The sequence below is a fragment of the Harpia harpyja genome, chromosome 16, assembly GCF_026419915.1.
Source record: "Harpia harpyja isolate bHarHar1 chromosome 16, bHarHar1 primary haplotype, whole genome shotgun sequence".
Taxonomy (NCBI): domain Eukaryota; kingdom Metazoa; phylum Chordata; class Aves; order Accipitriformes; family Accipitridae; genus Harpia; species Harpia harpyja.
Window position 1 is genome coordinate 18186088 of NC_068955.1, and position 22458 is coordinate 18208545.

Sequence of the window (22458 nt, forward strand, 5' to 3'; positions counted from 1 at the left end):
AGTTTCCTCCGTAGTCCACACCTGGAAAGTTTTGTGGTAGTTCTGGCCGCACAGATACATGTCTAGATGTAATCCTGCACTGATATGTTAAAATTTTGGACACTGCTATATGGTAGGAATTTACAATGAGGCTTAAAAGGAAGAATGTGGACAGCTTAGTCTTTGCTACCTTTATCCCCCTGTCAGATTGGATCTATGTTATGGGAAGAGCACGTGATGTTACTTTGCGTTACAGTAGGACTACTTAGAATTCTAACTCTACTATAAAGTGCAAACACTGTTACTGGGATATGTATGCAGGAGAAGGATTACCATGGTAGAAAGAGTTAATTGTTAAGAAAATTATAATGTTAAGTCAGATCTATAATATTGTTACTACTTTTATCTTTGTTTTTTTTTGTTTTGGGCAGATCTATGTAGTGAGAGTTTTGAGAGAAGGGCAAGTTGAGCCAACGTTTGTCTTCCGAACATTTGATGAGTTTCAGGAGCTCCACAACAAACTTGGCATTCTCTTTCCTCTTTGGAAGTTACCAGGGTATGTTCTTAATTCACTCATCACTATTATAACAGAAGCAACAAAACCGCTCCCAGCTGGGTGGAGGAAGAAATAGCTTGAAATGGAGACAAAACTGCTGAGGGGCAAACTAGACCTCAAAGTTGGCAATTAAGGGAGAAAACTGTTGTCTGTAAGTTTTAAGGGGTGGAGCCAGAGGAGAAACTCAGTGTCTTTAGTCTGTGTGTCATGTCACTTAGAACAATTACCTATAAATGTTTCCCTGCCTTTCTTTAATGTTGTTACCTATTAGCATGCTGTGTTTCCACTCATGATTGACATGAAAAGATGGATGTCAGCACTGCAGGATGGAAATGACAATGAAATCTAACTGTACGTACCCCAGAGAAATTAACTGAAAACTCTTATCTTGTTCTTCCCTTGTAGCTTTCCTAATAAGATGGTTCTGGGAAGAACACATATAAAAGATGTAGCAGCTAAAAGAAAAGTGGAGCTCAACAGCTATATACAGAGTCTGATGAACAGTTCTTCAGAGGTGGCAGAAGTGAGTTCAAATATCTTAAATCCAACGCAAGTTTTCATACTTTGGTGCTTGTTAACACTTAAACTAATATGCAACATTTCTTCCAAATTTAGTGTGATCTTGTTTATACTTTTTTCCATCCATTACTTCGTGATGAAAAAGTGGAAGGAATAGATGGAATAGCCAGACCTACAGGTAGGTAATGTTTTGGGGCAGTGTTTATAAATCAGATGACTACAGTATGACAACTTCACAATGTGATTTTTTTTTTTTTTAATTTTTAATTAACTGTAGTTTTTTGTCACTGAAAACATTGCATCACTGTCTTTCCAAATGTGCCTGCATACAGTTTCAAGGAAATAAAAACATACCAAAAATTGCAACAATATATGTGATCACTTGGACTTGCTTATAGCTTAACTAAATTATTCAAGTTTTTGCTCTAAACCTCCAAGTTGGTTCTTACAAGAGAATGCAAAAACCTTTAAAACCTATGGCCTTGCCTTCTTATTAGGGAACTAGAAATAAAGTCAGAAGCTGAACTTGGTCTAAGGCTTGTATTTTTTTCCCCCATATATAAGTCAGTATAGTACTGATGTAAATGTACAAATATTACAGAGGAAATAATTGTATATTTTTTTCAGATGCAAGTCCATCAAGTCCTACCTCGGGCAAAGTGGGAGGAGAAGTAAAGCTATCCATATCCTATAGAAATAGCACTCTATTTATCATGGTGATGCACATTAAAGACCTGGTAAGTAGAGATGCTGAGCTCCCTGCCAAAAACTGTTCCCGTTTTGTCAATTACCTTCTTGACTTAGACTGATGCAGGAATGGTGGAACTCTCTCTTCCTCCAAATTTTCTAACTGCCAACTTAACTGCTGCATTTAGTTAGCTTGATTGCAAAGTCTAGATACTTGAAAATAAAATTCAAATAGGTATGTACTGACTAGTTTTCTAACTTGTCTTGGTTTTGGATTGTAGGTTACAGAAGATGGTGCAGATCCAAATCCCTATGTAAAAACATACTTACTTCCAGATACGCACAAAACATCCAAACGCAAAACCAAAATCTCCCGGAAGACAAGAAATCCAACTTTCAATGAAATGGCAAGTTAAAATTTATGTGGTAACTCCCTATGGTTTGCTATTGTCTCCTATTCTAAGCAGTAATCAAAATATCGTCTAAAAAATCTGTGAAGATACATAAATGGAAAAGGAGCTTGTTTGAAAAACTTTGTGCCCTGTTTAAAAAAACAAACAAAAAAACCAAACCAAACCCCCCAAAACCCCAACAAACCCAAAACAAACAAACAAAGAACACCAAAACAACCACAACCCAAAAACCCCAAAGCAACTGAGTAGGTACACGTACTATTACAAATAAGCAGAAATTTCTCAGTCTGACTCTGAGGAATGATGGAGAGAAGGAAAGGAATCTTTAGTTTTAAGATCCCCCTGCCCTGTATTCACTGATTGATAATGTGGAGAAGAATGAATTCAGAAGTCTTGGCATGTAAATGGTACTTCCATCTAAAAACACTGGTCCTTTTAATCACTTAACATTGGGAGCACAAATTAAAATATGGATGTACTTCAGCCCATTCTCTGAGAAACAGACATAGTGAGTGGTCATAATGTGCAGTTAAGACACCTGTCAGTGGCTAGGCAGTCAGAAGAAAGGGCAGTCTGTAACTTCATTTGGATAACCAAGAAATTCTTGACTTCTTACCTTCTAGCTTGTGTACAGTGGATATAGCATGGAGACTCTGAAACAGAGAGAACTTCAGTTAAGTGTGCTCAGTGCAGAATCATTACGTGAGAACTTTTTCTTGGGTGGAATTACACTCTCACTAAAGGACTTCAACTTGAGCAAGGAGACTGTTAACTGGTATCGACTAACTGCTGTACCCTATCTGTGAACTCATTTCTACACCTGAGTAAGACCAGAATAATTGTATTCTCTTGTGCTTTGTGCATCTTCCTACTTGAAGATAACTTGTACATCTTAAGAGACTCTGCATTTCAACAGATATGTTGGACCAACGTTCATGTAGCCTAATTTGGAGGACTTCTAGAAAACCTGGTTTATGCTTATGCGAAGTTATCAAAGCATCATTGTAAATGTTTGAGTTGTGGGTAAAGGAAGGGGTTTTTAATCCATGAAAGTGAGATGAACAGTTTGACCATGCTGGTTGGTTAAACCATAGCTTAATCATTAGGCCTGTGGATATAGTCCATTTTTGCTTTTTTGTTACCTGTGTTGTCAGCCATGGCATGATGCTGGAGAACATCAAAGAAATGACGTGTCTTAGGATTACATTCCCACTGCTAACGAGACATCCCAGAAGCAGTGATGGCTAAAATTTTGGTGGCTTCACACACACCTGTAGAAATGGAGGTTGAAGGGCTGGAAAAATTTCTTAGCGTTGCATTTAATCCCAGATTCTTGCTTCTCTAAGACTTACTGGAGTGCGTGCCAATAATGGAAGTTGTACATAATGGTGCCTTATAATTCAAATGCTTCTCTTTTACCTCATTTCTGGTATTTAAATATGTATACATATTAACTTTCAGCTCTTTAAAAAGGGGAAACGTTCTCATATTTGATACCTTGCAGGTCCTACTGGAAGTCTTTTCCTGAGATGTGATATTTAGAAATAACATCACTTACGCTGATCTTCATAGTTAGTGCAACTTAGATAAATTTTTTTTCTACCCATGATCTCTAAAAATTGAATGAAGACTGGCTGAATGTGGTGCCATAGGAAATGTGCCCAGCTTCTCAGTGTTTTGAAATGTCTTAATTTCTAGAACTTTTAAATGCTGCAGTGATTAAATGTGGAACAGATTCAAACACTAAATCTGAAGTAGCATTTGCACCTGTACCTCCAGGTAAAGGATGGCCTCTAGTTAAAAAGCACAACTGGTGGATGAATTGCAGGCCAGAAATGAGTTGCATTAACAGAGCTTTGAGAGAGGAACTTGGTCACTTTTTTTTAACAGTTCACAGCAACACTGTTTCTCACTCCCAGTAAGAGTTAATTCCACTAAAAATACTTCATTCCAAGGAACATTAGATTTGAACTCTATTGTGACAGTGGAGTACAAATGTCACTTACTATCTCCTGTTAATATCACTGGTTACTTAATTAGGTGCTTCTGCACTACAGCTGTAGCCTTTTTATTCACCTTACTCAGTGTTGAGGATGATTATGTTCTGTCTAAACAAAGCTATAAAGTTGCACACTTTAGTGCTAAGTCTTGGAGCAAGACAGACTATCACCACTGACTATGACTAGAGCAAAATTTTAAAGTGAAACATGCAACTATGAACAGAGACACAATATGGGGAAAGTCGTCTATATGCCCAACACTAAAAACTTATTTCATAATCTGATTTTCCTTCCCCTGCTACTGACCAATCTCCCTTCAGTACAGAAGAGAGAAGTAAACTTGAATCTCTTGGTGCCTAAAATATTCATGGTCCAATTTTGTAGGAGTTATTACAATTAAAAAGCTAAGAACATCCTGAATGTTAGAAACTGGGTTGATGCTAATGGGCGCTAACAAATCTCAGTTTTATTAGGCATCTTCTGCATATTTTTCATATAAATATAGCCTGTAAATAATAAACTATATAACTAACTAGATAGATTTCCTGCTCACTTGATGCTTTTGAGACTTACTCCATTCCATCATTAGAATCACAAGTCACTTAAACACAGGAAAGTAGACTACTGTTTTTGTGAAACGTTCCATTGTGAAATAAAATGAAAGCAATATATACTGCTTTTTTTGCAGTTTGCTATTAAAGCACAGTGTCTTACAGCACAAAATACAAATAAACTAAAATCATTTAAAAAATGATTTGCAGTTTTAACAGTTGTCTGGACTCTGGAAAAAAAAATTCATAGTACTGTATTATTGTTAGCACTTGTCCTGACTTCTGATTTAATCTTCTTCATAGCTTAACTCATTATGTGCCTTTCCCTTCCTTTTCGAAATAGTCACTGGCTGAAGCTTTTTGTGGTCATGGATTTTGTCTATGGGATCTGGCCTTGGCCTCTCCTCACACATAGAGGAACAGCACCAAGCTTGCACCTCTTTGCACTATTCTCAATTTAAAAAAAAAAAAAAAAATTGTTGCAATAAGACTTTAATGTACTACATACAAAAAAAAAAAAAAAGATGGATGTTAAAGAGGACAATGCTCAGTTAGTGTGGAATTTACCAGTACACTAAGTAGCTTGAAAATGTAGTTTTAACAGCTTTTTATATCATGTTTAATGAAAAGAAAAATATCTTTTATGCAACATATGACCTGCAGCCAGAAATAAATTGTCTATACAAACCTTGTTTTGGTATTTCAGAGTAACAGCTTGCGCTAAGACCTCTTCCTTTTCTCTATTAACCTAGAACTTTGCACTGAAATTTTTATTACTGCCTTTTTATGATCTACAGCTACCTGTCTCTGGAAGCATGTGCGATCTTTGATAACAGTTATTTTCTCCATTTTTACAGCTAGGGTTGTATAGAACTCCCCATCACCTGCCTTAACGCCAGGGCTCCCCTGAGGCCCCGCTACCCCCCCTCCCTTCTGCTCCCCGCTCGGACACTGTGACCAAGATAGCGTTATAGATGATGAAATTCAGAGAGAGCAAATAGTTTGCTCCCTTTGTCTATATATCTGTAAGAACCAAATACTTTAATTAAACGAGCTCGTAACTAAAGATGTACAATATTGCCCTCCGTCGTGCCCGCACTGAACCGGTTCAATGTGACTCTGTAACTGTCCTGCGAGTAAATTAAACGCTATTCTGGGGGAACAAAAAAAAAAAAAAAAAAAAAAAAGTGTGCTGGTCTTCACTGTCCGCTGGGGGCGGCTGAGGGCGGGGCGGGGCTGGGCTCGCTGCCCGCCGCCGGTAACCGTCCTGACGGCGGCGCGCGCCGCCCCCTCAGCCCGCCAACCGCTCGCCAACGGCCCGCAGCGCTCGCTGATTGGCTGTCGTGCGGGGCGGGGCTGGGAGTGGGGACGCCCTTTCCTGCGGAAGTGGGGCGGGAAGGGCCGCCGCCTCGGCTGGCTCACTCTTTTTTGTGGCCGCCATCATGGGTCGCATGCACGCTCCCGGGTAAGTGGCCGCTGCGGGGGCCGGGGCTGGGTTATGGGGCCGGCTTGGGGCTGTTGTGGGTGCTAAAAGGGCGCCGCGGACGGGTGTGGGAGTAGAAAGGCTACTGCGGGAGCAATGCGGCGTGTGGGGCATGGGGCGGGGGGGGGGGGGGGGAAGGCCGGCGGCTCTGGAGATATGGCGGCGGGGGTGGGAAAAGGCTCGGGCCGGTGCCGAGGTGCGGGTTCCTTTGTCCGGCCGCGGGAAGGGGCACGCTTGTGGTGCCCGGGCTCCTGTTCCCGGTGCTGTCCTGGCGCGGCCTGTACTGGTGGCGGCCCCGTCTCCAGGCGAGGAGGGAGGCCGCAGGCCTCGGCCGTGCAGGCTGGATACGGCCCTGTAGGAAACGCTGGTAGTAGGCCGCCTTGTAGCGGGGTCAGGGCTTGTAACTTGTCCGGCTCCGCTTAGCATGTGATCTGCTTCTTCTTCGCAGAAAGGGCTTGTCCCAGTCAGCCTTGCCCTACCGACGCAGCGTGCCGACGGTAAGTCACTTCCTCGTCCCGCGCGTGCTTCGGCGGGCCCAGGCGGCTGCCTTGGGGCCTTCAGTGCAGCTTAGCAGTGACCAGGAAAAGAAACAAAACCGAAGAGAGCTGTGATGTTTTGTGTCATCATTCGTAAATTTCGGCCTGATAAAATGCTACCTTAGCCTGTGGTCTTTAGGATACCGAGAAAGCAAGTATTGTTTCCTGGCTAGGTGATTTGTTAAACAAAAAAGTCTCTTTTGCTCTTTGTACCTTCCTTTATTTAAGTGCTATTTCATTTACTTTTATTCTGTATGCTGATAATTCCTAGAGGTTAAATTACTCTCTTCACACTCGAGTTTGGCCTTTGCTATTGTGGAGTAAACCGACTGTTTTCTAAACTATTTACAACAGTAATTTGCCGGTCAAGAGTACTAACGTAAGTAAATTCAGCGTGACCTTAGTTCATTCAGGGTACTTCCACTTGAAAGGCTTACCTGTCAGCTAAACGAGCAGCTGCTTAATCGGTCTTGCTTTGCAAGACTGTATTTTGGAGGATCTGTTTGTTGGCAGAAAGACCAGTTTGTGCTGCATGTGGAAAAGCATGTACTGAAAAAGTTAAATTGAAACATGAGATTATTTTCCTGTTTTGTGCTTTAAAGTGATACAATTTAAAGTAAGATAACATGAAGCTGCTTGAAGTATTGCTGAGGGTTAAACAGTTTAATAATGATTAGGATGCTCAAATGCTATACTTGTTTTAAAAAACCCTGTGGGTTTTTTGCTTAGTTTTATTTGTATTCTGTTTTGGATTGTAGTCTATAGAGCACTTCCAAATATATTTTTAGCTCTGCTTTTCTGTTTCATACTGTGACAGTATTGAAAAAAAAAAAAAGAGGAGCTTTTGTAGCTTGTTGAAAGAGCAAGGATTACCTAGCTTGTTGGTGTTGTCTTCCCCTTAATAATCACGGAAGCAACGGCTCTGATTTTCACTAAGCTCTGTAGGTGCTTTTCTAAGAGATGGCTAAATTGTTCTCAATTTTGCTTTTCTGTCAAAGGCCCAGTTAAAGAGTTCCTTTCCAATGGCAGTGATTTTTTTCCTCTGTAAATTTGTATTCATGCTTCTGGTGTGGTAGTTAAAAGTAAACTGATGATAAAGCAGCTGTTAAAAAGGTTTCTATATCATTAGAAATACAATTTCAGTTCTCGATTGTTTTTTCAAGTATTACAAAGCATCTATTTCAACCGTTTATAAAAAGCTTTTATATAGCTAGCCTATGACTCTGTATTAAGCAGTGTTCATCAGTGTGGTTTGGTTTGGTTTTTTTTTTTTCTCCCTAATTTTCTGTAGTGGCTGAAACTTACTTCTGATGATGTAAAGGAACAGATCTACAAGCTGGCAAAAAAAGGCCTGACTCCCTCGCAAATTGGTAAGGTTTACAAATCACTCCTAAATGGAGACAAAACACATTTTTTTGACTGTAATAATGTAATTGTTCCTTCAACCTATATTAGATAGCATGTGAAAAAAATACAGGTTTTCTGATGTACCTATGTATTCACTGTATGGATACCACTAAAAAGGTAACATGTCTGATTCTTGAAAGAAGCGTATTTGGTGAAGTAGTTGAGTATTTTTTTTTTTTTCTTTTTCCAAGCAGAAAATGTAAAGCATCTGTTTAATCTTATAACCTGTCCTTAGGAATGGCCACTAACAGATGTTACAGGGAAGTTTAGTCTAATATTGTAGCACTGAATGAGTTACCTGCCTAAATGTGATGGGTGGGTTAGTTGTCTGTTAAGTGCTATCTGATAAAGTGTTGCAGCTTTGCTAAGTTGTATTTTGCTCACTGATTGTCTACTATTTGTTCACAGTTTCCACTAGAAAGGTTTTTAATTTAGAGAAGACCTTTTTTGGATATCTTGTAACTGTAATGTTGGTTTCACAAGATTTGTTTGTATAAGGTTTTTCTTTCAAGTATGAGATGTAAATGTTTGTTTCAGGTGTGATCCTGAGGGATTCCCATGGTGTTGCCCAAGTTCGCTTTGTTACTGGCAACAAAATTTTGAGAATCCTTAAATCGAAGGGACTGGCCCCAGACCTTCCAGAGGATCTTTATCACTTGATTAAGAAAGCTGTTGCTGTTCGCAAACATCTTGAGAGAAACAGAAAGGTGAGTGCTAATTTAAGTAGATAACTCTCTGTGTTTGTTTTTTCAAATAATATAGCAGTTTATTTACAACTTGACAAAGCAAAAGAGTCTTAGTGTACTTCTTGTTAGCCACCCCCTTTGAGTAAACTTAGGGGTTTGAGGAGACATTTTGATAAAGGAGAATGGTCTTTGTCCATGAAAAAGATCTTAAAAGCATTGCTTAAACCATGTATTTCTGGTCCTGTTCTGATTTTACCGGATTCATCAGGCTTTGGTAATGGGAATGCAGAGTTTGTAGAAGTAGCTGTGGATTTTTTTACTTCATTAAAGCTCGTCTGGATTGTACATCATTGAGAAGTCAAAGTAGTGCTTGGTTGTAATGTCACTTTCTTTTCAAGGATAAAGATGCCAAGTTCCGCCTGATTCTGATTGAAAGCAGAATCCATAGGCTGGCTCGCTACTACAAAACTAAGAGAGTGCTGCCACCCAATTGGAAGTAGTAAGTCTTCTTCTATGTTGCTATTTTCACTGAAGTCTTGTAGGTTTTGTAAACAATATGCTGGGGCTGTTATTGAAAGGGTGAAGAGTGCGTTATGATCAGACATATAGATAAACCATGCAGCAAAGAACAGGTGTCTTCATAAATATTAACTGATAAATTAATGAAACACTGCTGGGTAAAATGACTGTCATAACACTTAGAAAAAACTCTCAACGAATGAAGTCACTACCTTCTAGGTAACTTTTATAACACTATTCAAACTGCAGTCTCTGTTCTCAGGTACTTTTATAGTTCATGTTATTTTCAAAATTTATTGAGAAATGGCTTAGTAGCTGTGGCAAAAATGAAAGTAATTTGTAGTTTTCTCTAGGAAAATTTAGCCAACATAGGAGAATTCCCATAGATGTTAGGGTTAGCTTCTCTTTTTCTGAAAAGACTCAAGTGCAGCTGGACGGGTTTTCCAGTGTACAGTTTTGTGCTGTTATCCTGGTATTTGTATTTTAAAAGGAAGGGTGAAATCTTTATGCCATAAAAATTTTAAACAGGTAGTGATTAAGCTCAGGACTGGTAGTTAAAGCTTTGAACTGAAGCAGTATTTTTGACTAGTTTGAAAAACTGCCTTTGCAATTAATATTTCTTTCTTTCTCTTTCTTCTCTCTTTTTAGTGAATCATCGACAGCTTCTGCCCTGGTCGCATAAGAGCTGGCTTTGACTTACCAAAAGAATAAATTTTCATTAACTAAGTTTGTGTTGTCTCTAAATGGTTGGTGTCTTAGAAACTTCTGCTTGTTTCAGGAAGCTGCATGTAAATGGGAAGTTTTCAGTATGGAGCAGACATGTGGCCATGGTTTCCATATTGCTGTCCTACAGTATCAAATCTGGGTAGTGGTTGTTGCTGTTCTATACCAGCTGTACAGTTTGTGTCGGTGCTTAAACTGTTTTTTTTATCTGGTAGCCTCTAGTTAAGCGACCTAGTCATTCACAGCAAATGTATTTTATTCATGAGGGGCTGTGCCTCTGTGTGTCCTGCAGGAAGAACTGGGGAAGAAAACGATGACAGGAGGAAGAACTGGAAATTTAGAAAATACAGAAGGGAATGGGGCGGAGGGGGTGGGACGACAAAACTGGAGAGGTTGATGAGTTCCTTGCAGGTAACATGGATCTTTTCCTTGTTTAGAAAGCTTAAGCAGACCTCAACTAGTTCCTGACAGTAACTGTTGCTGTCATTTGTAAGTAATTTTAAGAATCTTTGAGATTTTGGTAAATACAGATAAGAGTTTAGCTCTCCTCAGGTGTTACATCTTTCCTGAGGTAGTTTTCCCTAAAGCCAAAGGGCAGTAGCTATTGTATAGTCACTGTTGCTGAGGTTGTACTTCCAGGTTCTAAATAGCTTTAACCTTAAGGGTCATCTTTCTGCTGGAGAAGTGTGGAGAACAGACTGATAGCTTTTTCCTTTTTTAGGAGAAAATTATAAATGGAGTTATTCTGAGCTGTTGTGACTTGCTTCTAAGCCTTGGTATGTTACATAACTTTTGCTGTATTAAAAAGCTAAGTAAATTTAAATAAGCCGTAATGTTTTTGTAAAGTGTAGTAGCTACTTTCTAGATCATGGTCAGTGGAACCTGGTAACTTCTGGGTTTAGTTTTGCAGAAGGACAGGATTTCTCTGCCCTGATTATGAAGCTAAATATAGACTTGTGATTAAGAGTTTTAAAAGAAAAGCACTGCATTCCAGTTGAACTCTGAAGTGCTATTGTCTGGTCCATCTTGAAAGTTAAATTACCAGCCTCCATATGCTGTCAAAATACTTGGTTTTGTTTCTGAAAGCTGCTGGTCATTACTTGCCAGGCTGTCACATTGATAATTAAGTGTTCTGGGATGTAGATGCAATAAACCACTTTCATGATACAAAAAAAAAAAAAAGTTGCTGTGAGTCTTTGAGGTTGGAGGTACTGCCAACTGAAAAAGCACATGGGACACTTCACTACTCATTCTTCTGAAACAGCTATATGTAAATAATGAAAGTACCAGCAGATGGCACTTTGAAACATTAGTTTTTTAAAAGTTACATATTGCAAATAGTGCCACCTAGAGATCAAGTGTCAGGGCTGACCGTGCAAGCTATTGAATAGATGAGAGATGTGGTGCCAACTGATAGATGGTTTTCAGCACAGCCGTGTTGAAGTTTACACAATTCTTGTATTTCCTGCTACTGGGTTGTTTTGGTCTGAACACATTCTGTACTGTGTCTTTTCTGGCACTAGTTGGCTAGAAGGGCTGAAAGCAGGCTGTGCTGTACCCCCGGGGCATTTTGCCCATCCAGAGGTGCTGAAAGATGCTGACCTTGCCAGAAGAAGAGGGAAGGGCAGGGATTGTTACAGTGATGGGAATGGAGGAGATGGGGAGTCCCATGTAAATAATTGCCTTGTGGTGTACTGTCAGGAATGAAAATTAGCCAGGGACAGATCCTGGGCTTGCAGTAAGATTAGATCCAGGTGTTGAAGGTACTCCTGAGGATAAAGAGAGGTACACCATATTTACTGCCTGTAGAATTTGGCAATCTATTGCTGAAGAATGGTAATGGTATTGTGATTGTACTGTTACAAACATACATTTTTCTACTAATGCTGCTCAAAATCATACAGGCTAGCTTAAGCTGTCTGTTCTCATTAGGATTGTCAGTCCCTTACCCCTTAGATTACCAAAGAGATACACCATCAGTCCAACTCATTTGCCCCAGGGCACACAGGTTGTCTGCTCAGCATCTGGTATGCTGCAGGGCAACGGGTGCCTGGCCAGGTGTGGGAACAGTGGAGCCAAGGCACTGGCAGAGGTAAACCCTCCCTGGCAAGTGGACCCCTACAAAGCAGGATACTGAGTAACACATATGGAGGATGTGGTGCTACAGTGTGTGTCTGAAGAGAGGAATGTGGGACCAGGAGGAATGTGGTCCTGTGGAAGCATCAGGTAGGTTTACCATTTGGGGCTGTGGTGCAGGTCTGTGTCTGGGAGAGAGTGAAATTCTTTCAGGTAGTCTCCTAAGTCTGGTACTGTGTTAGCCAAGCACCAGGAGTGCCCCAGGCAGCTCGGGACTTGTGATACAGCTGCCCAGGTACAGTACAGGTTGTGGCTGTCTGGGAGAGTTGGTGGAGTCTTTCCTGCTACTCTGGGTAAAGGTGCTATAACTTCCCTTGGCTGGAGAGATGCGATAATGGGAATAAATTCAGATCTGCAAATAGTTGCCCCAAATTAATTCTTTTTAAGAACCAGCACAAACTGTCTCTGCCCCATGGTTATCTTCAGGCACCACCCTGCTTTCCCTCTCATCAGCAATCTGGGGTGTTCTGCAGGCTTTGGGCCCCACTGCCCTCTTGCTTTCTCCCATCGCAATGTCTTGTCCCTATGGTTTCTTTTGCTTTGACTTAACCGTCAGAAGCTATGTTCCTGTTTCTGCCTCATTCCCAGCAGCCTTTTATGAATTTCCAGTGTTGCCTTTTCCTCCTGCAGTATTTTTTGCTCTCCCCAGCAGGTACAAATCTGAGCAATTCCCCCCCCCCCATCCCATTGTGAGCTTTTTCCTGCATTGTGCCAGGGCACACATCAGAAAGGAGCTCAGTGTCCCCCACTTCCAGCTCTCTCGGCCCCTCTGGTGCAGCGAAGCCTGCCCTTCCTTCTTCAGAGACGTGCAGCCACAGGGCCTCTGCCTCCACAGCGAGCTGTGGTATGTGGGTGTCCCCTTGGCAGCCACGTGGCCACGCTGTGCTTTGCTGCTCCATGCCAGGCTTGTTCGCGTGGCAAGTTTGGTTCACGAAAGCCTCCCACTAGACTTCAGTGCCTGCCAGCTCTGCAGCTCTTCCAGGGCTGTGGGGTGTATGGCAGAGGCTGCTTCCCTTTGGCTCATAAACAACTGGTTTTGAAGGCTGGCTGCTGAGGCACCCTTTCCTCTTGCAGAGCCCCTGGTAGCCGTGGTTGTCTGCCATTCCCCGGGAAGGTTTGTTGTAGGGTTTTAGGAAGAACGATGATGATTCTTGCAGTCACTGCTGGGTCGCTGAGGGTGGTAAGGAGAGAACTGGTTTCATTCGGGTCTGAAGCATTGAGTTCTCCATTGGATGTGGCACAGGGAGATAGGACAAGGGCATTCTTTGGGTTATAGGTGTTTTTTTCCATGCAGATTCCCAGTCCTTTATAATCCATGGGGTTTTTTGGGAGCATGAAGGTCATCCCTCTCACCTTCCTTCAGCCTAGGCCTGCACCCTCTCCCTGTCCCCCCCAAGTTTCTGCGCTCTAAGTGTTTGCCCTGACACTTCTGGCTGTGTGCCTGAGTTTCTGTTAAGGAAATTTCTCCCTTTGTTTGCAAATCAGTCAAGCCAGTTTTCTTCCATTCCTTTAGGTGACATGAGTTTAGCTTACCCTGATTTGAGTCAGCTAGGGCACCATTCAAATGTATGAACACATGTTTTCTTTACTTCTGCAGTGCATCCTGGAATGGCAAGTCCAGAAAGGGGAGTCTTTATTCCTATGGTTAAATCAGTAGGTGATTGGTGCCATGCATGGTTTCTACCTTCATTTTTGGGAAGAGTTTGAGAGGTGACTGTTGAGAGTGGGAAAGATTAACCCTGACAGGTATTTAAGGGAAAGCTTTGATTCAGTCATGTCCAGAGGACACTTTGAGCACTAGGTATCTGTTCATTCTGAGGGATTTTGTGGTGTGCAGCTGGTTCACTTGTGGAGGCAAATAAACCATCTTTTACCTCTGTGAATTTTTCTAATCAATGGTTCCTGTTTACAAGTACTTCTGTGAAAAATAAGAAACTTCTAGTAATTTATTTTGAGTAAGGAAAACCAGTTATTCTTCTGGTAAGTCATTACCACTGCTAGAAACCATTAATTTCTCTAGCTGAAAAGGGCAAAGAAAAGTCAACCAAGCCAAAGTAATAACAAGCAGAAAAGGCAAGAAATTATTTGGATTTATAAATGTGCAGCTGCAAGTATATGCTTTCCTGCTTTTTCTGGAAAACAGCTTCTAAAGTGTGTTTTCAGTTGCCTTTTCTGCCAGTAAGCTTTTTAAGGTTTTCAACTCAAAATCATTGCAAGCGAGTTAATCCCAAGTAGCAAAATGTGAATGAAACATGTGCTCCGATTTTTCTGAGCGAAGGTTTGTGTGTCACTTTCTTCCACTGTTTCCAGTGTCACTTACAGACCATGAAAAACAGTGTCGTTAAAAAGCACTGCACGTGTTTCTCAGGACTCAAGGGCCGGTTTCTTTCCCCGTTCCCATTTAACTAAAGAGCGGTAGGGCCTGCCGAATTCACCAAAGGCAGGTTTGGTCCTCCCATAGCTCTGAGATAGCTGGTGTTTCTGGCTTAGGCCAATGCAGCTTCACGTTCACGCAGTTGTTTTGTTTCCTTTTCAATGCTGGGATCAAACTAGTGAAAAAATGTGCGCTGTTGCTGGGAAGTCCCTTCAATAACTGCATCATTTGCATGACAATATGTCGTGGTGTCCTGGTAACCTCCCTCTGCCAGCACATACCTTGGCAACAGGACATGCTTCAGCAATGTTCCCTGCACAAATGGGATGTCTGTGAATGTCCTTTTCTTGCTTCCCATGGATTTCTGGACATACTTGCAGTTGGATAAATGAAGGCTTCCTTCTTTCCTCTCCACCCTCTCCTGCTTTTGGGATAAATTTTACTCTGGTTAGAAATCTATAACCCTTGTAATGAACAGTGTTGCTGACTAGTCTGAGTTCTTTCCTGTCGCCACAGGATTTATTAAAGATATTAACCAGCACAGACACAGTAACTGGAGCTGAATTAATATAAAAGGTTAATGGCATAGCAGTATGTATTGGATATGACGATAAACGGTAGTGCCCTACAGGGCTTGGTCACTACAGAAGAAGTCCTACTGGCAGTTAATTTCTGGAGGCTTGCTCGGCGTTTAGGACAAAAGGAAGCGAAGTACAGCCTGTTACATCAACCCCTGAGCTTGAAACACTGTGTGGCAAGTAATTATGTTGGCTGTGCCCGAGGCAAGAGGTGTACCACATTAAAAGATCACCTGAGTTTTCTAGCGAGTGCTGGTTTTACAGGCTAATATTTTATTCCCTTTGAGGCTACTCGCTCAAGACCCCTTTTCAGGTCAGAATTTTCCTTCTTCAGAGCCAGGAAGGGGCTTTCAAGTTTAGTGCAGCTGTCAGGGATCAATCTCTTCTACAGCTCCTTCAAGTTCTTTATGATGCAGATGAATGATTTCCGTAGATCCTGAGCCCTGTGTTATGCCAGAGCAGGAAGAGGGTGGCTGGTGTTTTGAACTGTAGAATCTGTTGACTGACTGGGTGAAATAACCAGTGACAGCCATTAAAAATTAATCAGGTTAAATGAACCTGGGAAGGATCCAAATCTCCGAGGATCAGTTCTGATGGCAAAGGCATTTGAGAGTTGCAAGAAGGGGGGTGGAAACATCTCTCAGTATAATATATGTTAGTGGACACTGGGGCACACCAAAAGCTATTGTGAAATACAGGCTGTAAAAGAACTCGTTTCTTTGTGAGGTTTTTTCTGGTGGTTTTTGGTTGGTTGGTTTGGTTTTTTGTTTTTATGGAAAAACCATCACATCTTCCTTTTCCTTAAAATAAGGTCCATTCCATCTTGATCAGCTCTGCAGGTCTTGGCAAAACTAGGACTATAAATTGATAAATTTTCAGAAACTGCTGATACAGTAATACCTATCTCTTGTATTGGGTATTCCATTTACAGCTTGAACTCATGCTACAGATAACTCTTTAGACTTCACTTCAGTAGTTATTCCTGACAAGTTTCTTCAGCAGAATCAGGTCTGGCTTCTCTTTTGTTTTAGTATTCTGCAATTAAGCCACACTGTATCCGGAAAGCAATACAAGAATAATACTTAAAAATAGTATTTAGCTAGTTTCAATCAAGCTAGGATCTCAAAAACATATATGATTAACAAATAAAGCCCTTAATAACAAATAACATTCCTGTGATGTGCAGGGAGGTGACTCAGTGTTTCAGTGGCCCCAAATTCCAAGTAGTACTATACTTGTGAGTGTTGTGTAATGACCCAGGTATAGACAGCTGCTGGAGAAAGTGTTTTGCTTTCTGGAATTCACCAAGTGTGAGTGTTGCAACTTTGATGCTGCAGAAGACCATTTCACTGATGTCTAGTTCTCAGTACTTCTGACCCATAAATCTCAGTGGTTTGTGTGAGAATAGACTATCCCCTACCCTTTCCAGGCAGACAGAGGCATAAAGCAGTGAAATAGCTTGCCTGGGACTGTAGGAGAGCTAGGCATGGAGCTCTGATGTCCTAAATCCCAGCCCTGTGTCCTATCTGTGAGCCTGTAATACAGTGACACTTTAAAGAGAGATGGATATTTATATGTAAATGGCACATGTGGGGAGTGGTGTAGAGCTGAGCATGGAGGCGATTCCCAGAGCCATTTGGGGACAGAGACCATGGCACTTACTGCTGGCACAGGATACCATAGTGTGACTCTTGGTGGACAACAGTGGGGAGCTGCAGTAATACCTTCTTGCACTGATGTATGTGCAAGGTAGAGGGTGGAGGGAACAATTCCCCAATCTCTTTCTGTCCAGAGTGGGGATTGGGCTGGGCCTCGACAGAGCACCAGGGAAATGGAGCCAGACTTTGTCTCGGAGCTTTGTCTACCTGACTGTGCTCTTGAGGGGCACACGACGCTATACTCCTACCAGCTCAGAGCAGATCGTGGTGTGGTCTCCTCCTGTTACCTTGTCTTTCTGTGTATGGCAACTTTGGATATGGCAAAGGGGGATATACAAAGCAGGTAAAAGTTAGGAGCTTGGCCACGTTGTACAGTTGAGACACTGTTACTTCTCAGTTTTGAAACTTCCCGACTTACAAGTTCTGTGGTAAAATACTGCACAATAATGCCCTTGATTTAGCTGCCTAATATACAGGATTCCCCTTAAAGCATAGGTGAAGTCTATGTTTCAGTGATCTCTGGAAATTGTCTTCCCTTCTTGGCAAACATCAGTACCTTCTGCAGCTGTGTAATAAAATTCTGAGGGTCACAAATTAGCCTAGTAAAAAATGCTATTTCAGATAAGCGTTCCTGTCAGCCTTGCTTCCGGTCTGATCTACGGACCAGACTAATAGGGTCGAATCTGAGCAGTTTAATGAAACAACGTTATTTAAGCAAAGCAATCGTGTTCTGCTACAGTGTTGTTTGGTATTAAACAGCAATTAGATTTGTCTCCCCAACAAAACTGAAAAGCTCATCTGAAAGCAACTGTAATCGGAAATGTCATACTGCAGATACCCATGATAGATATGGTTTAACAAAACACAGGCTTTGGCTTCAGTTCATCACAATGGTGGATAATCCCATGGCATACAGCAGTTTAGTACTGTTTATGTAGCTTGCGGTTTAGGTTGAGAGTATTCCTTTCATTGTTGCATACACGCTCGTGTTTTTCTTGATCACTCTCGTGTGCCACGTGATCAACAACCATGTTAAACTGGAGTATTTTGCCCATGTCACTTACTCTGTAGTGAAGGTCAAGTGAAATGGCACTTGGGATGATGAACCTGAGGTTTTTGCTCCCTAGTTCCTGAGTACTCCTGCACTTATTAAAGTGCAGAGACTCATCAGGGAGTATGTTAAAGTGCCTGGAGTCCTGATGTGCATTATTTGGAGCTTTCTCTGATCTGAGTGCTGTCTCTTCCATCACTTCCCTTCCAAGCCAACTTATCCTGGTGATCTGCGAAAGACACCTCATTCCCAGGCTAAAACTCTTTGTCAGAAGTAGTGGTGCCTGGCTCCATATTACCTCTCCCCAGAGGGCACAAAAGGTGACCCATCTGATTACTGCACTTCCCCCGTCTGGTGGGCACACACTGGCCCCCGCATCATTCATACATGCAGTGTCCTGTTTAAATGCAGTTTCACTTGCTGGAGTCCATGCAAGATATAAGTTAAGAGCCAGCTTAAACAGAAACCTTCCACCCATTCAAGGTGCAGGCATTTACTTCTCATTGCCAGGAAGTTTGCTCTGCTTTCAAAGAAGAAACTGCTATCCATTTTGATGGAGGACACAATGAATTGCAGGCATCTGTATGGAGGAGGAAGGGGAAACAGATTTGCCACCTAGTTTTTTTCCTCAGTTTCCCAAGCAGGGGAATGGACTGCCTTCCAGCTGTCTGCACCCAGGCTGGCTCCTGGTGATGGGAACCCTCCCCGGTTCCATGGCTTGACAAGAGCCAAACCTCACACATGTTGATGTAGGCTTCAACTTGCTCTAGAGCTGAAGATGACATGAAGAAGAATGTCTCCGTATCTGTGCACTTTGGATATGTTCCCTGTCCATCAGGTGCAGGGCTGTTTTCTGTTAACTGATCCTCTTCCCCCCTCCTGCCACTGACATCTTTGACACCCTCATTTGCTACCACCCTGTGAGTAGGATGCAAAGTTCTCTCATTAGCTATGTAGGATGCGGTTTACTATTTGAGCAATGTTGGTGTATCAGCCTGCTACTGCTGGAAGTGCAATCCAGTCTATAGTCACTATTGCAGCTCAGTATGCAGACACTAGGTCTGACGTAAGGAAGGAGGTAGCGAAGGAGTGGGAGGCAAGAAGAGGATCCCTTTCAGTGTGCAGCTCTGTTCGATGCTCTTTACTGTCATGCCGACTGCAGAGTTCAGCTTTGCCTGACGGCTGGCTCAAGGCAGCACAGAAGTGAGTGGGTGCACAGGTCACACAGCTCGCTCCGTGCTGGAGGAGGCTTGACGCGTCAGCGAGCTTTCAGTCCGTGCTCGGTTGGTGCGATCAACCCAACAAACCTGGGAAACTGTGTGTTGAGAGGAGTTCTTGTGGTCCCAGTAGCAGGAGGTTGCTGCCACCAATGCCTTTTCTTCCTCTGCCTGCTCTGTGACCCACACAGGTCTGTGATAAAAAGGGGAAAAGCTGAGAGAAAGGAGCTGTAGCCCAGAGACACGGCCCTAGCGTGCCCTGTGTGGCATGCAGGCCACAGCCCGAGCAGCCCTGTGAGGGGCAAGTCAAATCCCCGAAAATTAGGGTAATTAGTTTTATATGTAGCAGTATCATAGTTCCTCTCAGAGGGACCCCAAAGCAGTTTGAGGTTTTCGTAGTAGAGTGGTTTTTCCCCTTTTATGACCGTTCAAATGTTTCCTCCCTCAGTCTTGAACTACTCTCAGTGCTTTTGTTGTGTTGGAGGTAGCTCTGCCTCTTTATCCTTCAGGGTAACTGAGCAGTCGTTGGTTTTGCTTTTATTTGTTCCCTCCTCTTTGTCTTTCAAATGTCTACCAAGCCATTGTCATCTTAAAAATTAATTTTTAAAACCCATAGTTCTTTTATAGTTCAAACTTGCTACAAAAGCAAGATCCAAACTGCACTGTATTCTATGGAGAATTATGAGTGTGGCTTACAGGGCTGCAGTTGCTGTTCTTAATAAAATAACTAGTAATAAAGACATCTTTCTTCAAAGTAGCTTCCTTCATTTACCATTTACCCTTTTTTTTTCTTCTTTGCCAATGTTAATAATTGAGTATGTGGAAGTGAAGCCTTAAAAGGGAAATAAACACTTTGTGTCCTGGCCAATAAGATGGACGTTTTCTGAGTTTAAATTCCCTTGATAAATGCGGTCCGTGGTTTGTGGTGTAGCCTCAATAACTCTGGAGCATTAAGTGCAGCTAGATCATGCTGCCTTAGGAAACTCACAAGAGGACAGTGCTGGGTGTCAAGTGCCAGGCCTTTGAGCAGTTTGTTTTAACTTTTTAGATTCATTTATCCAATCCCCTGGAAAAGCCTTTTACTACTACACTGTATATTATATTGCCTGCTTTTCCTGTTAAGTTAAGAGTACTTGGGGAAGGCAACGGGAGCAGCAGGTTTTGCACAACAGTAATTACTTTGGGTTTCCATGCCACAGACCTTTTGACCTAACTGCTACTCAGGCCAAATCTGTCAGCTTTAATCCCTCGTGCCCATCCATCCCTGGGAGGCTGCAGAGATGTCCTGTTCTTTGGCCGGAGCCAAAGACCTTCTGGATACCTACATGTAAACAAGGTCTAAAAGGTAAAATTCATGTGGTGCTTCATCTTAAACTATGCATTGAACCCGTTCAGGGATTACTTCCACGCTTTGAGGAAAAGTCATGCTGTTGTTGGGAGGCTGGGATGGCCAGCGATTAAAACAAAGGGCTGAGATTAGGTCTTGTTTCTGTTCCGCCTCTGCCCCTGCCTTGCAGGTTTGCCTGGAGCTGGTTGTTAATTGCGGAGCCTTTGAAAACAACTTTACATTTTGGCTACACGTTTTTGTTTCCTCAAGGCCAGCTCTGCCAAAATAGCCTCATTTAATCATTGTTTAGTTTTTGGACTGAATGATCCATACAGGTGTGGGGAGCCAGTGGCTTAATTTCTGATTGTTAAAATCAGGCTGTTTGGTTAGCTGCGATTCTTGATTTCTTCATAAATTCCGGGTGTAGAAGCACAGGCACAAAAATGCAGAGTATTAATTAAAAGTCTTTTGGCCCTATTATTTAGTTTGTCCTTGGATTGGCCCACTTCTAATTACTACCCGGTTACTATTGCTATTATTCTTGTTTAATGAGATAATCCAAATAATCTCATTTCAGTTTCACAGATCATTAGATCCAACACACTTATTAATAAGGCATTTGTGAGCTCTTTATGTCCACTCAGCTGTTTTCAGTCCTTCTCTTATCCTCTACAACGGAGGGAAGAGATGTGCTGAGTATTTTGTAGTTGGATACATTTCTTCGAACTATTAGCTATTGTCACTATATATTGTTTAAACAGCTGCTTCTTTTTGTTAATTGCGGTAGTAAAAATGCTGTACACCTTGGGCAGAGCTGTTGACTGTGCTAGTGAAGAGTGGCTCTCACAAAGAGGGAACTGCTGCAGTCTCTCTCCTGCCAAAAAGGGTCACCTTTCCCACGCAGGCAGTAATGCGCAGCAGATACCGGGCTACTTCGCTCCACTGACAGTAGGATGAGAGCGAGCAGGGACGTTCTCGTGCCAACTTCCCAATGACAGTCAAAGGCAAGGAAGCACTGGGGGGACCATCTAGGTCATTGCTTCCCCATCTTTTTAGCCAGCGTATTTACCCATGCAGCCAATTATGTGTTCTTCACAGGTCTCCCCAGAGCGTGCCGGTCACAGACGCGTGTCCCATGCCTCATTGGCTGTTTTTAAGTTCCTCGCTGGTGAGATGAGCCTCTGACGCAGGGAGTGCGGATCAGGTACATCTGGCTGGATGGCAGGGAGCATAGGTGTGCCCTTGGTTGAAGTATTTGCAGTGTCCTGTTACCCCACACATTTCCCGTCGATACCAATACCTACGTGTGTTCTCTGTCACTGTGGCTCAGATTCTGCTTTTGCTTAAGAGCTAGTAGAGGGGTGCTTGGATAGCTGTATGTTTGCTGGGACTGTGTTATTTAAAACAGTGAAAATTCTCCAAAGAATTGAAATAAACAGGTGTGTGTGGCTGTGCTTTTGTGCCAACAATGAAAAAAGCTCCAGTTTTAATGCACAGGTATGGACATAAACGCAAAGAGTAATAAATGCTTCGCTGCTTTCAGTAAGAGTGAAACCTGTAACTCTGGAGGATGTGTGCTCTTCTAGTCATGTCAGTTGGCTGCTAAGCATGACAGTCCTGGTGCTGAAACTGTCACACTTTGTCACTGTGGTTCGAAAACAGGCATACATTGCTGGCTCTGAACAGCGATCAAATGGTGAGATGACAAAAGGAAAAGGGTGAGAAAAATCAACACTGTTTCATTATTAGACAAACTGGCATGGGCTATCCGAGCAGCAGAGGTTGCCATCTATTCTGTGAGACTCTTCTGCCTGCTGCATCATCCACGTGTGTCTGTGATACAAATGGAAAGAGAGCTGCTAGAAACAACTGTGGGCTGGAGGCTTTGCCCTGGCAAACCATGTGTGGCATGCAGGCCACGACCCATCGTTCTTTTAAAGCTGAAACTTGCTATAAAGGGAAGATCCAAACCACGCTGTACTGAACAGCTGATGAATTGTCAGTGTCCAGTGAAGCTATTCTTCACGGTGGGGGAAAAACTCCATCTGCTCCAGTTGT

At 42.3% G+C, this 22458-nt stretch overlaps 2 protein-coding genes across 5 annotated transcripts in view; both read left to right on the plus strand.

Annotated features, from left to right (window-relative positions):
• Positions 1 to 4689, plus strand: part of PIK3C2A (phosphatidylinositol-4-phosphate 3-kinase catalytic subunit type 2 alpha) — a 75855-nt gene extending 71166 nt beyond the window's left edge. For all 4 annotated transcript variants that reach the window (XM_052811232.1, XM_052811231.1, XM_052811230.1 and 1 more), the window contains 6 exons: positions 411 to 535; positions 941 to 1058; positions 1151 to 1232; positions 1682 to 1791; positions 2023 to 2148; positions 2778 to 4689. In XM_052811232.1, the coding sequence (XP_052667192.1) occupies positions 411 to 535; positions 941 to 1058; positions 1151 to 1232; positions 1682 to 1791; positions 2023 to 2148; positions 2778 to 2960 (744 nt within the window). In that variant the 3' untranslated portion in view covers positions 2961 to 4689. The remainder of the gene's footprint in view (positions 1 to 410; positions 536 to 940; positions 1059 to 1150; positions 1233 to 1681; positions 1792 to 2022; positions 2149 to 2777) is intronic.
• Positions 4690 to 6028: 1339 nt separating this feature from the next.
• RPS13 (ribosomal protein S13) lies at positions 6029 to 10062 on the plus strand. Its single transcript, XM_052811662.1, has 6 exons — positions 6029 to 6170; positions 6637 to 6685; positions 8016 to 8094; positions 8669 to 8838; positions 9216 to 9316; positions 9985 to 10062. Exons 1-6 carry the CDS (start codon positions 6148 to 6150, stop codon positions 10016 to 10018), a joined length of 456 nt encoding a protein of 151 aa, XP_052667622.1. The 5' UTR covers positions 6029 to 6147; the 3' UTR covers positions 10019 to 10062.
• The last annotated feature ends 12396 nt before the right edge of the window (positions 10063 to 22458 follow it).

Coding starts and splice junctions, on each gene's coding strand:
- RPS13 (XM_052811662.1), top strand. CDS start 6,148: ATGGGTCGCATGCACGCTCCCGG. Junction 6,171..6,636: donor GGTCGCATGCACGCTCCCGG/GTAAGTGGCCGC, acceptor TCTTCTTCGCAG/AAAGGGCTTGTCCCAGTCAG. Junction 9,317..9,984: donor CTGCCACCCAATTGGAAGTA/GTAAGTCTTCTT, acceptor CTCTCTTTTTAG/TGAATCATCGACAGCTTCTG.